The 15347-nt window shown below is 35.9% G+C and overlaps 1 protein-coding gene across 4 annotated transcripts; it reads right to left on the bottom strand.

Moving 5' to 3' along the window:
- Positions 1-534: 534 nt before the first annotated feature.
- LOC127875129 (AN1-type zinc finger protein 3 homolog) lies at positions 535-15341 on the bottom strand. Of its 4 annotated transcripts, none has more exons than XR_008047298.1 (7): positions 15163-15341; positions 13103-13143; positions 12635-12691; positions 11645-12062; positions 10025-10158; positions 2958-6694; positions 535-2812 (listed from the first exon to the last, which is right to left on the bottom strand). XR_008047298.1 is itself a non-coding variant. In XM_052419963.1 (6 exons), exons 1-6 carry the CDS (start codon positions 15216-15218, stop codon positions 6543-6545), a joined length of 858 nt encoding a protein of 285 aa, XP_052275923.1. In that variant the 5' UTR covers positions 15219-15341; the 3' UTR covers positions 535-6542. The 4 variants fall into 4 exon arrangements, 2 of the variants coding, with proteins under 2 accessions (XP_052275923.1, XP_052275924.1); XR_008047299.1 differs by having other exon boundaries at positions 535-2855; positions 3146-6694; XM_052419963.1 differs by having other exon boundaries at positions 535-6694.
- Positions 15342-15347: the final 6 nt, after the last annotated feature.

Here is a 15347-nt window from a genome sequence, read left to right as displayed (position 1 = left end):
TATACGATGTCACTTTAATGGGAACCTAGCATAAACTCTTCTTATTGGCTTCACCAATCTCTTTATGAGCAGGGTAATAAGAAAACGAGTTTTATGCCATATGCATCCAGCATAGCTCCAGATGAGCCTGTGCACTTGCTTATTAGACCACAAAACCTTGCATGCATGGCATGACTTCAGTGGACAGGGTCGATCCTTGCCATACTAGTGGACAGGGTAGATCCTTGCCATACTAGTGGACAGGGTAGATCCTTGCCATACTAGTGGACAGGGTAGATCCTTGCCATACTAGTGAACAGGGTAGATCCTTGCCATACTAGTGGACAGGGTAGATCCTTGCCATACTAGTGGACAGGGTAGATCCTTGCCATACTATGCAGGCTGGTCTGGAGCTACGTTGGCCGCAGATGGGAAAAAGGCTCCTGCCACTACGCGACTCATATGATTCCTTAGGCTTTGTTGCCTACAAACTGTTACCATCATTTACCTGCAGTACAAGTGAAACGGTTTTGAAAAGAAAACAACACTTAAAAGTCAAATGCCATTACAAGCTTTATTTGAAAGTACCATATTTAAGTATATTGTGAAACAAGAGATGTGTTTGTCAGAAACACAATGCCCCCTAGTGCGCCGCTTTGAATTATTTTTTTGACCTTTGACCTTGAAGGATGACCTTGACCTTTCATCACTCAAAATATGCAGCTCCATGAGATACACATGCATGCCAAATATCAAGTTGCTTTGTTCAATATTGAAAAGTTATGAAGAAAGTTAAAGTTTTGGTTAAAGTTTTTTAATTTGTTTTTTTTACCTTTGACCTTGAAGGATGACCTTGACCTTTCACCACTCAAAATGTGCAGGTCCATAAGATACACATGCATGCCAAATATCAAGTTGCTATCTTCAATATTGCAAAAGTTATGACCAAGGTAAAAGTTTTGGTTAAAGTTTTTGGACACACACACACATACAACGACAGACAGGCCAAAAACAATATACCCCCTATCTTTCGATCCGGGGGCATAAAAAGTAAAATTATAACACAGGTTACTATAGTCTTCATATTAATTGCATCCCTCTACATGTTGTGTTAATAGAATTGAACATACTTGCATCATATGACATCAATCAATATGGATATATAACACTGAATGAACAGACAATAAAAACATAAAAAAGAATAAGGAACAAACAAACATGATTTTCTGAGTGGTTTGCAAATGTGATACAATATGGACATAAAACGGCCCTCTGGTCTTAAGTCTTGATACATGTCAACATAATGTTTTCTGAGCTGACAAAAACCTGACAATTATTCTTATCCATGTACCATATACTTTCTTATTTCTCTTAATAAAGTTCTTAAAAATTCATGTGAACAGTTGCACATTTACAAATAAGCAGTTCAGTCCTTTTTAAAAACAATAATGTGAGCCCATTGCGGAATGGTTAATAAAAATAACCATTAAAAGTAGATGATCACTTATGATTTTCATGACTTAAAAAATAAATAATGTCGTCTGAAATGAGACTACATATTTACCTTAGTTGGGTTGTTAAGTATGAAGTTAGAATGTTAAGTTTTACATCCTGCCAGGTGTTGCATTAATTGAGCTGAAACGATGCAACAATAGCTTGATTCAAATTGATATATTTATAACATCATTTAGATGTACATTTCCAAAAGATTAATTTCCTTTTTGAAACTAGCAGGTTTTTTTGCATATTGATTGGTCTTATCTTGCAAAGTAATAACATTGACACTATTATTACAAATAATTTTTTGGTGAATATGCATGCATGTACATTCAATATTACGTAGATTAAAATATGGGAATAACAACTATGTAAATACAATAATGACTTAAAGGGGCAGTCAAAAAGTCCTAAAATACCATCATTATATGCTTTATATTGATAAATTTAAGCATTGGATCTAAAAACCTCCAGTAAAAAATTAAGAATAAATTGAAAAAAAGGAAAAAAGTAACCCTGAACAGGGCTCGAACCACAGACCCTGGAGTCCTGAAGTAAAAAGTTTTCCATTTAGACCACTTGGCCATCTATGCTCATACAATAAGAGTTGTATTTTATACTTTATATAAGCAATCCTCTAAGTTTCACAAAATATAACGACAACAACAGAACTCTCCAAATAACCTGGTAGACATACTCAGTAAAATTGTATTACCAAATATATTGAAAATATGAAAACTTAATAACATTTTTCAAGTAATGTAATATACCAATCCTGATATTTTAATCAATATAAACTAATAATTGTAAAAAAGTAAAGTATTTTAGAACTTTTCTTTTTTTCATGATATATTGCAATCTGGTTGACCGCCCCTTTAATGATCAGTCTATGCTTTAAAAAACAATTATGGTATTTAACATTTGTATGTAGAACATCCCAATAAGCAATTTTATCTAGAATATTGAGAAATGTATTGAAGAGAATGACATTGAAATTTGCCGTTTGAGTAACAATAATTGAATCAGGTACTTCACAACCAACAGAGCTTTGCATAGAAAAAATTGTTGAAGCTCCATGCAGTGTTTTAAACTTAACAAGGGCTGTTTGTAAAACATGCATGCCCCCCATATGGGCTGTCAGTTGTAGTGGCAGCCATTGTGTGAATACGTTTTTTGGCACTGTGACCTTGACCTTTGGCCTGAAAATTAATAGGGGTCATCTGCGAGTTATGATCAATGTACCTATGAAGTTTCATGATCCTAGGCGTAAGCAGTCTTGAGTTATCAACCGGAAACCATTTTACTATGTCAAGTCACCGTGACCTTGACCTTTGACCTGAAAGTCAATAGGGGTCATCTGCAAGTCATGATCAATGTACCTATGAAGTTTCATGATCCTAGGCGTAAGCGTTCTTAAGTTATCATCCGGAAACCATTTTTCTAAGTTGAGTCACTGTGACCTTGACCTTTGACCTAGTGACCTGAAAGTCAATAGGGGTCATCTGCGAGTCATGATCAATGTACCTATAAAGTTTCATGATCCTAGGCATAAGCATTCTTGAGTTATCATCCGGAAACCATTTTACTATTTCCGGTCACCGTTACCTTGACCTTTGACCTAGTGACCTGAAAATCAATAGGGGTCATCTGCGAGTCATGATCAATGTACCTATGAAGTTTCATGATCCTAGGCATAAGCGTTCTTGAGTTATCATCCGGAAACCATTTTACTATTTCGGGTCACCGAGACCTTGACCTAGTGACCTCAAAATCAATAGGGGTCATATGCGAGTCATGATCAATGTACCTATGAAGTTTCATGATCCTAGGCCTAAGCGTTCTTGAGTTATCATCCGGAAACCATCTGGTGGACGGACGGACATACGGACGGACGGACCGACATGTGCAAAACAATATACCGCCTCTTCTTCAAGGGGGGCATAAAAAGCAAAACTAAAGCACAAATGTGAAAAAGAAATAAACAACTAAATCACATGCACTTTCAGATGCCACAAATAAAATAATGAAAACAAAAATAAATGAATATGAATATAAATTTTTAATTTCTGGTATATATTTATTTCTTAGCACAAAATACATTCAGCTCAGCAGCGTTTGCAACCAACTTACAAAAGGATATGTATTAAATACACCAGCCGAGTGAAGAGCCTGAAACTGCTGTTTCTGTTGTATCAGATACTATATTTCACGCTCAATCTTGTCTTGCAGATAATCGCAAAACCCTTGCTCCACTGGCATGAACAATTGTTACAGAATAATCATATGAGAACAATTGTAGAATAAATGGAATAAAAACATGTAGCTCACAAAAGTTCCACTCTACTGTGGATTAGTGTGAATAATACAACACTCCTAAATGATAACATTTATGTTTTTAAAAAAGATATGAACCTCTCTTTGGGAAAACAGAGCTTCATTAATGTGCGTAAAGAGAATAAAAGAATATAATATACATATTGAACTAAAACACAACATGATTAATGATGTAATTGGTGTTCTATACATTTGAGACCCAACCATTTTGCTGTAAAAAAAAAGCTCATTTTGTTTTCCTGCTTATCAGGAAGAATTATCTTCCTTTTTGTGCTAGCCGCAACCGATAAGGTATAGCCGCAACCGATGAGGTATGCAGAAGAAAAACAAGGTCAACTGGCCAATACACAGTGTCAAACACAAATACACACCTCTCTTGTCACAGTACCCAACTATAGAGGCTTTTATTCTCTTGTACAATAAACGTTTATGCAATCAATAAAAAAAAATATATTAAAATCTTATATTGTATACATTAAGTCAGATTATACACAATATTTGTTTAAATAAATGGGTTAGTTAAATACTTTAATCATACCTCTACGTTGATACCCACCTGATAAAAGGGTGCCTGATAAAAAAATGTACATCAGTCAATGATTGGTGGTACGATACATTACTCAATGTGAATACAGAATCAAGGCAAAACCTTTCATTTTGAGTAAAAATGAATCAGATTAAACAGAACTATTTTATACCCAGCGGTAGAAGATTTTGGGCAACAAAAACAGCTAAAATATTTTCACCAAGTTCAAGTGCTCATGACATCATTTTATTAACAGACAGTCCTGTCTGAAAAGAAGAGTTATAGCTATTATATTTATTTATTTCTTAAAACCAATTGCCGTAGAAGTATGATAAACAGAAAAATAGGTTACTGCCATGTCGTTTTGTTAAATATGTAATATATCGGACTCTGCATCAATACAAAAAAGGCTCGGCAATCTTCGCAATTATTTTAATCAAAGCCTCATCTGATAAGAGTACAAAACAATAGGGCAGTAAAATGTTATTCTCTTTGTATGGATATTTGTTAGAAACTTCACTCGGGTATTTCACACGCAAAATATGTACAACTTGTTTTATACAATTATTATCATTCATATTCAAGACAGCAAACAAACAAGAGGACCATGGGCCCTAAGGCTCTCACCTGAGACTCAAAGGAAAAAGATTATTCTGAAAAAGTGTGAGCTGATTCATGAAAATTGGACAACAAAAGTGTCTTCTAGAGTATTAACATGTTTTAAATGTTCTAACCAAGTTAAAGGAAGATTGGCCAATTAATGTAGGTAAGATAGCATCATGAAGTTTCACTATAGCCATATAAGGAAAACAGCCCTGCCCTCTAGTGGCCAAGTTTTCAACCAACCGGAACCATTTTGAACACGTTAAAGGTATAATTGGGACACTTGTTCTGGCCAAGTTTCATGAAGATTGGACAATAAATGTGGCCTCTAGGGAGTTAACAACGCAAATGTTGACGACACATGACGGACAAATGGTGATTACAAAAGCTCACCATGAACATATCCTGCTCAGGTGAGCTAACAAAAACAATGGCCAAAGACAATAACCATAAAAATTTTATTATTTTTATAAATTATGCCTTTTAAACACATTATAGAGACAACGAAAGTAAAGAGAAGGAAGGATTTCATTTGAAGCTTGGTGCTTGTACACAAGCCTCTAAATCATATATTAGTAAACTTTAAAATTGTAAATGCAAACTTAGTTTTTAAGTAAGGAAATCTTTAAACAATGCTGTTATTGAGATTGAAATAGAGTTATAATAACTGTTAAATGCTATCATTGATTAAAAAAACTCAGGAACAATCTTCAATACAATCGGATGATTGGTAATGCATCTTTAATGATTGGCATTTAACTTATTATGTTATAAAATGATCCCCTACTACTTACAAGTATTCATGGTGCACGAATTGGTTTAAATATGTTTACCTTGCATTCATGTTACATTTATTGTAATAATAGGAGGAATTTTGGCAGTCAATTTGAATATTAAATTTCTTATATTGATCTCGTGTTAATTTTGTAATTCCCAAGTCCATGTACCAGTATGTCGTTTCAACATGAACGCTTGTACACCCAAAATACAGGCATATATGAAACCTGAAAAATCTGTTGATAAAAGTTCCCCAATAAATTACAAATGACCCCAAATGCCAGAGAATGCAACGTGGTGTCTTTTGTTTTCATAACTATTGCCTTTGAAGGTACATCGTTCGCACATATACCAGTTACAAGTCATCATTAACTTACCCATATAAGATATAAAAAAATTAGATCACATTTGATAACAGCACACAGACTTATATGTATTATGATTGACGAAATAGGGGAACATGGCTTAAGTTTCAATATTAGGTATCAAACACAGGGGAACATGGCTTTAGTCTCAATATAAGTTATCAAACACAGGCAAACACACAATTAACATAAAATAAAGATATTATACATGAAAACATGCTCATATTTAAAAAAACACTATTTTTTACACATTAAAAATAAATCTAAATAAATATGATGAAATACACAAAACTCTATCCAAGCTTTGTATTCAACTAAATAACTAATTCCTATACACAGCTCACAACAATATACGAACATTCAGGAACAAGTTATAATTAGGCGTTTCAACTGCAAACAAATATTACAAACAGAAACAAAAATCCACAAGTAAAGATATAGCAGTCTAAATGGGATTAAAATCAAGAATCCGAGTCGAGCCGTTTGAAGGAAGTTCCAAGATGGCGGGTCGGTTTGATCATCTTTTCACGAGCCTGTTGTCTTCCATCTTCTTTATGATCAAAGTCACAGTTATGAAGTTCAGGGAGACGATGTAAGGAGCAAAACACATTCTCTGAAGATATTGACAAGAAAACACAATAAATGACCTGCATCATGCCAAGATGGGTCTCATGCAAAACCTGGCATGCGTGGCGCCAGACAAGCCTGTGCAATTGCGCAGTATGGTCAGGTGCTAATGTGTCCGCTATAAAATCACACAAGTTTTATGATTTCATTAGCAGACAGTTAAGCTCAAGACCAGTCTGTGCTGCTCACAAGATGAACTGTAGCTATGATAGCCATACATGGCACAGGGTCTATTCTGGATTGACTGTAGCTATGATAGCCATACATGGCACAGGGTCCATTCTGGATTGACTGTAGCTTTGATAGCCATACATGGCGCAGGGTCCATTCTGGATTGACTGTAGCTATGATAGCCATACATGGCGCAGGGTCCATTCTGGATTGACTGTAGCTATGATAGCCATACATGGCAAAGGGTCCATTCTGGATTGACTGTAGCTATGATAGCCATACATGGCACCAGTGCCTTCCCCAGGAATTTGTTCAGGCGCCCCGGGGCCGACCGGGGGTGGGACGTTGATTTTTTTTAATTTAACGTGTCAATTCACGTTCTGTGGTGCGTTATAACTCAAAGAAAAACAGCGTCAAAAGACGTCATTTGGTGCGCTATGACTCTTCAAAAAAATCCCCCAGTCATTAAAAAATAAAAATAAAATTATATTGTTTAATTGTTATAAAACTTTTCCGCACAGATAGTAAAATCCCGACTCGAACGATTCCCCCAATGCATCCGTTTCAACCCGACTCTATAACTGTATACTTACTATTTTTCAAGTTTCTATTTATTACCCGATAATCCCGTTTATTCCGTTTTTATCAATCTCTTTCTGGTAAATATTTACGATAAAAGCTTTCAGTTATTTCTTTAACACAAACCTTGCCATTTTTTTAAGTGACTATTTATAGATTTGATGAAATATTGCCTCTGAATATGCGTCAATCCCCTGACCTGTTGTGTGCTTGTTAAAACGCTCAATACACGCCATTTGTATGCAATAGACGCGACGTTGTATATGCTGCATAATTTTCGCGCTCTTTTTAATTGAGAAAAAGATTCGACACAAAATAAATTTGCACTGCTAATTTGAAGCAAAAATATTTAACGTTGCTGTAACATTTACATTCGGAAGTGTGTTTCGGATTAAAAACGCGTTAACATGGACTTACGGTAATGGGTTTCGGATTACAAATTTAATTATTCCCATTTGAGATGTCAACAAATATTAACCGTTGCGTTATAAATTCAACGATAATTTGTTTACACACTTTACGAGTCGAATAAATGTTTTGACGGAATTATGCATGAAATTCACGTTGTCCACGAGGATCACGACCGTTTGCCATCATCAGTCTTCTAACTATCGATTATCGGACGAAACATTTACAAGTGTGCGTAATTAATTCAACGAAAATTTGTTAAAGCGCATTACGTGTCGAATAAATGTCAGAAAAACGAGGTGAATCAGTTCCATAAATGGACATGTTGAAATATACATGTACTGGAATTAAATAAATTGTTATCACATAATTGTAACCGGGAGTCATTTGCACAACTTACTCGCTATAATAATTAATTGTTTACCACTTGCAATTAATTTCTCGTATTAATTATGAGTCATAGGTAACACTTGTTTACAGTAAAAAGGTGTGATGATGATGCCCGAAACCATCTTTAATGTTCTGTACTGTACTAATTACCGGTTTTATATTACTCAAATGGTACAACTTCTTGCAAATCAAGCTGCGATAAACTCTTACTTCATGCCCGACGTCAATCAAAAATAATGGTCGATAGTTAACCCCGCCCTCATAAGCATTCCCGTAACCGATTGGACGATGAACTTCACAGTTTGACGACTGGAAAGTTACCAGATACATCCTTGTCAGCATTTAAATGACCGTGTAATGTGGCTAGAATAATCGATACGCGCGTCATGCTATTCTCTTATCAGTGGATTATCCATTACCCCATGTGGTGTTTATGGCGATTACTTGTGAAAGTAGGTACCGAGTGCTCTTTTAAAACAGGGAATATTGATACACTGATAGGGAAACCTTGATTTTTTTGGACAATCTCCACTTTCTTTTACTGAAGAATACACTGATCGGAAAATTTCAAGCGCCCCGGGGACTCTGATTTCGAAATCCAAGCGCCCCGGCAAGGGGCGCTTAAATGGCCTGGGGAAGACCCTGCATGGCACAGGGTCCATTCTGGATTGACTGTAGCTATGATAGCCATACATGGCACAGGGTCCATTCTGGATTAACTGTAGCTATGATAGCCATACATGGCACAGGGTCCATTCTGGATTGACTGTAGCTATGATAGCCATACATGGCACAGGGTCCATTCTGGATTGACTGTAGCTATGATAGCCATACATGGCACAGAGTCCATTCTGGATTGACTGTAGCTATGATAGCCATACATGGCTCAGGGTCCATTCTGGATTGACTGTAGCTATGATAGCGATACATGGCACAGGGTCCATTCTGGATTGACTGTAGCTATGATAGCCATACATGGCACAGGGTCCATTCTGGATTGACTGTAGCTATGATAGCCATACATGGCACAGGGTCCATTCTGGATTGACTGTAGCTATGATAGCCATACATGGCACAGGGTCCATTCTGGATTGACTGTAGCTATGATAGCCATACATGGCACAGGGTCCATTCTGGATTGACTGTAGCTATGATAGCCATACATGGCACAGGGCCCATTCTGGATTGACTGTAGCTATGATAGCCATACATGGCACAGGGTCCATTCTGGATTGACTGTAGCTTTGATAGCCATACATGGCACAGGGTCCATTCTGGATTGACTGTAGCTATGATAGCCATACATGGCACAGGGTCCATTCTGGATTGACTGTAGCTATGATAGCCATACATGGCACAGGGTCCATTCTGGATTGATACGGGTCAAATCATGTGTATTATAATGGCAGGTGCATTGAACATAATGGTTCCATTCTAGTGCACTGAATCTTAGAAACAGACATATCTTTAAATGTCTCTTTCATTGCATTGAACATTTATTTTATAAGTCTTGATTTATAAACACAATCTTTCATAAATGAATTTATCTATATTACAAACTAAACCGCAGACAGGATAGGTGTTCAGACACTGAATTTTTTTTTGTTCATTATGAAGTGTCATACATCGGTTTAATGATAAGTTTCACATAATGGACAATTATTAATGGACTTATTTCAAGTAAACATCTAACCAAAGACAAAATTATAGCAACTAGCAAAACATCAGTAAACATGTAGTTTATAACACAGGTTTACAATGCACTCACCACATCTACACTTGCCGATGGCCCTCTGTGCCAACTCCAGTTTACATCGGCACACATTACATCGCCTCTTGCTCTTTCCTCCAGACTTCTCAGCAGCAGTTTCTTCACTTCCTTCCTCCAGAGCTCTCCTGTCCCTGAAATCATTAGCCCTTTGCATGCTGGGAAATTTGTCGTTTGCTCAAATGTTGTCTGCTGAATTTCTAAAAATAGCATTTTCTTCGATTTATTTTTCAAATAATACTATCAGAATAGCAGACAGTTTGGATCCTAATGAGACGCAACGTTCTGTGGTGTCTCATCTGGATCCAAACTGTTTGCAAAGGCCTTCAAAATTAGGTTCCAGCACTGAAAGAGTTAACATAGAAACATTTTTTATTATTTTTTAAACAAACTCAAAGCAAAACACTATGTAAGTTAATATTGTGCATCAGCCTTGTTTGATCAAGTGCTTACATAGTCTAAAGTGGATTACCAGGGCTGAACATTAACTTAAAGAGCAACTTGCCCTGCCGGGCAGGTACTTAGAAAATCCTTGTTGCCCTGAACGTAAAGCCACTTGCCCAAACATGAAATATCGCATTAACTGTTAACCTCTTTTTTTAATAAAGATAAAAATGATACACCATAAATCCTTTTTTTATTTTTGCACATTTAACAAAATGATTTCAGCAATTAAAGTCTAATTAAAGTCTTAATTAAATGCTTTTTTTTCTTTTTTGCAATTGCCTGGGTGGACAACTAGATTATAAAATGACTTGCCTGGACCCAACTTCTACTTGCCAGGGGCAATAGGACAACTGTTAATTTTGAGCCCTAATTACGGTTTTCATTAAGAAACAGGGCTATATATCTTTTACTTTTGGTAAAATTTAATAAAATTGACATTAAATAAAACAAGATGTGTTTTTGAAACACTATGTCCCCCCATATATTTGACCTTTGACCATCAAGGATGACCTTGCTCTTCCACCACTCAAAATGTGCAGCTCCATGAGATACATATGCATGCCAAATATGAAGTTGCTATCTTCAATATTGCAAAAGTTATTGCCAATGTTTAAGTTTGACGCAAACAAACAAACCAACAAACCAACAGACAGGGCAAAAACAATATGTCCTCCAGTATAGATTGGGGAACATAAAAATGAACTGCATTGTTCATCAGTTGAGAAACTTGATATATGAATATTCAACTGATAACTAATGTTCTTATTTTTGACATAAAATAAAACAAGATGTGTTTGTGAAACACAATGTCCCCCCATATATTTGACCTTTGACTTTCAAGGATGACCTTGATCTTCCACCACTCAAAATGTGCAGCTCCATGAGATACACATGCATGCCAAATATGAAGTTGCTATCTTCAATATTGCAGAAGTTATTGCCAATCTTTAAGTTTGACGCAAACAAACAAACCAACAGACAGGGCAAAAACAATATGTCCTCCAGTATAGATTGGGGAACATAAAAATGAAAATGCATTGTACATCAGTTGAGAAACTTGATATATGATCATTCACCTGATAACTAATGTTCTTATACATTTTCAGGCAATTAAAAGACTGCAGCAATAACCAAGTCAGTTGCAATATTAGCAATCTGCTGTAGAACAGTTACCTTTTGACACCTTTTTTTTCCGTGCTGTCAAGGTCAGAGTTTTGTGCCTTTGCATCAGAGATTGTCACATTACTATCTTCACTTATCTTTGCATTTGAAGTGTCAGATTTATTTGAGGTAGAGGCCACAACACTTGAACTGGCCAAGTCTTTAACAACCATACTGTTCTTTGAAACGGGGCTATCAACACTAATCTCAGTTTTTTTAGCATCACTTTTGTCTGTTGAGGCAGTATCAACTGCAACTTGTGAATCACCAAGCAGTCTAGCGGCTCCACTTTCAGCAGCGGACTGTTGCACAGCCTTTCGTATAAACTTTTCTGCTTTTTCTAAGGTCGAAGCGCTGGCAACTGAGTGACCAGCAGACATGAAGGAGGAGGTTGTAGCACCAACGCTGTCGTGACTTGCATAGGCACGGTCTACAAAATGCAAAAGTTGTAAAATTGTCACTGCAATGAAAATTTTCAACTAAGAAATTTATATTTAAAGATATACATTAACTTTTTATTTTACACATTTTGACATCCAGGCAACCTAAATATAATTATGCTAATGAACATAAAGGTAACAAGAGATTGCCAAGCAATATTGTCCCCTACCGGTGAAACTCCACCATTGTCAGTATTTTTTTAAATATATATAAGCCATAGCAACCAGAATTCTTGACATAGGAACAAAATGAAATGACGTGCATAATCTCCATATTGCCATCTATCCATGTTTGAAGTTTCATGAAAAAATATGAAGAACTTTTAAAGTTTTCGCAGGATCCAGAAAAATGTGACAGACAGACTGACAGACAGAGCGAAAACCATAAGTCCCCACCGGTTTCACCAGTAGTGGACAATAATGATTATATTATTTCAGTAGCCTCAGTATGTAACATCTAATGACACTTTAATTAAAATAATACCTGATGATATACATGTGTGTAACATGGCTGAATAGTTGTTTTAAGAAAAAACATAACCAAATATCATATAGAAATTACTTCTCATTAGCTCTGATTTGGGATCCAAACCATCCTGTGATTTTTCTTGAACAGTTGCTGCAAAGAGCAAAGGAATAGTATTTCTTAGCAATCATTACCATTATTACCAATAACTGATAACTCTATTTTTGTTTTAAGTGTTCGAGACTGTTTTAAATTTGACAGACATTGACTGTCAATACTTAATTTCTTACTACTGTTGGAAAACACTGATAGTACAGATGTCTTTTCTCTTTATTTTCATGCCCCAAATAGAAGTAAAATATCCACTCAAACTTGCTATAATATCAGTCAAAGCAAAACTCGAATACCCAAATCTAATGATAAATACTTTTAACTGCTTAAGAGTTAGAGACCTGGCAAACATACTTTGGCCTTGATGCTGTAATGACCTGCAAGACAGAGTCTGTTTGATTTAAAATGCCTTCTTTCAGGACCATGAAAGATCTTACTTACAGTTTTACTTACCTTTGTAGCATTTAGAACACAATCCAGATGTTTGTGCTGATCTAAAAAAGCAAAATAACTAAATATGAGTATGCATAAATTTCTAAAAAAAATATACCAATGTACAATGTAATGTACTTTCTTAAAGCAAAAAATAAATATATGCAAATAAGGTCAAGCAGAAGGAATATCTTCCAAATGCTGCTACAGTCCACAATTTTCAAACCCATAAAAATTAGCATTTGAAAAGAGCTTTTGGAGGACAAGGGTACTATTTTCTAAACCAGAATGTTTGTATAGTAGGTAACTTATTCAGTTATTCAGTTATTATTTTTTTCTAATTTATTCATTACAATACAAATAAGAGAACTTTGAAATGCAGTTAATGAACAATGAAGCTAAAAATAAGATAATAAAATTTGATTAAAATTGATCAAGTTTTCTGAAAGGCATGCTACAGGTGTATGACATTGGCCCTTCAAAACGCAGACGCTTCATATCACAATGCGCAAGAATATACGCATAATTTTACAAGAATGTTTATAGCAGACTATCTCAATTATCCCAACGCTTTTAAAAGAGTGGGGATATTGCATTGATCTGTGCTTTCTGTCTGTCTGTCCTGGACACATCCTCCTACACTTTTAGCACAAGAACCTTGAAACTTAGATACATGGTAGCTATGAGCATATGTGCGATGGTGCAATATTTGGAATATTGATCTTACCCCTGGTTCAAAAGTTATGCGAAAATACATGGGTAAATGGGTAAAAAAACAACTCATTTTACTAACAACATGCAACGCACATGTATAATAATAACTGTTGACCCAGGGACAGATCAACATTCCAAATAGTGCACCGTCACACATATCCTCATAGCAACCATGTGTGAAAGTTTCAAGGTTCTAGCGCTAATAGTGTAGGAGGAGATAGTGTCCAACCACGCCCACCCAAATGTTTGTTTTAACATAACTTCTTCATTTATTCACCAATTGACTTCAAATTAATACTAAATATCTCTTATGACAACACGGTCTATCTCGACGATCCATGTCCACATAACCCACCCCAGGGCCATTGATTTAGGTAAAGGCAGCTTGGTTCCCGTCCTCTTTCAAATTAATCGAGAGGTCCAGGGGCACTTCTTCCCCGTACCCCCAATTTTTTTTTTCGTACCCAAAATTATTTGTATCCCTTTTTTTTTCATACCCAAAATTTTTTTTGGTACCCATTTTTTTTTTCGTACCCAATTTTTTTTGCGTAATACCCTCATTTTTTTTGTATCCAATTTTTTTGTACCTATTTTTTTTTGCATATTTTTTTTTGTACACCAAATTTTCATACCCAAAATTTTGTTTTAACATAACTTCTTTATTTATTCACCAATTGACTTCAAATTAATACTGAACATCTATTAATACTCAACACGGTCTATCTCGACCATCCATGTCCACATGACCCACCCCGGGGCCCCACCAACATAGGCCTTGCCCACCCAGAATTGCCTTTTTATATCTATATATATATATCTATGGGGCGTGGGGATACGCGTCGGCCTCTGCCGCACCACTGTTAGTTATTACTGTTTCAGGAGCACCATGGACACCCGCACCATGTACCATTTAAGTTTTAGCACAGTACAAGTTCTCAAAACAAATATAGCATTGTTGTAATAACCCAAAGTAAACAGAAAGTTGCTCCCTTTGCTCTGATTAGTGTTGATTTCAATGTCAAATTCAGGGAGAGTATTGTTTTGTCAAAGCAAAATCAAACAGGGTATAAATATATAATTGTTATCAGGTACAGGTAAGTGTATAGTGTAAATGATAAGTATCCGATTCTCACAGTCATATGCCGAGTGAAAGACACTTGAAACTGGGAAGAGCAAACTCTGATTGCGACTCAAAAGACATAGACGGAATTTCTTCAAATGCAGCTTTTTTTAAATAAGCTGTTTGGACTCGCGAACCTTACCAATAAAAGAATAAGATTAAAATTTACTAAGTGACAAACTTGTTTTTGGTCGCGAACAGGCATGCATTTAGCCCTAGGTCCTAGCCACATCTTCTTATTTCTTACCCCCAAAATCCACACGGACATCTTTTAGATTGCTGGCCGCTATCAGATTCTTCCATTTTAAGAGCGAAAGCAAGTTTTTATGATGAAATTTTTCATACAAAAGAGACCAATTAGTCAATAAATTTGACACTTCGCTGCTTGTTATTTTGGGTATGGAAACGAGGCTTCCGGTTCAAAGGTCACCG

The sequence above is a fragment of the Dreissena polymorpha genome, chromosome 3, assembly GCF_020536995.1.
Source record: "Dreissena polymorpha isolate Duluth1 chromosome 3, UMN_Dpol_1.0, whole genome shotgun sequence".
NCBI lineage: Eukaryota > Metazoa > Mollusca > Bivalvia > Myida > Dreissenidae > Dreissena > Dreissena polymorpha.
The sequence above is the reverse complement of the archived record's forward strand: the minus strand, read 5'-3'. Positions and strand labels throughout refer to the sequence as shown.

Excerpts from the sequence above, each read along its gene's own strand:
- LOC127875129 (XM_052419963.1), bottom strand. The coding sequence starts at position 15,218 with ATGGAAGAATCTGATAGCGGCCAGCAATCTAAAAGATGTCCGTGTGGA. Across the intron at positions 13,144-15,162 it reads TGTCCGTGTGGATTTTGGGG|ATCAGCACAAACATCTGGAT; the intron begins GTAAGAAATAAG and ends TTGCTTTTTTAG. Across the intron at positions 6,695-10,024 it reads CATCGGCAAGTGTAGATGTG|AGAATGTGTTTTGCTCCTTA; the intron begins GTGAGTGCATTG and ends CAATATCTTCAG.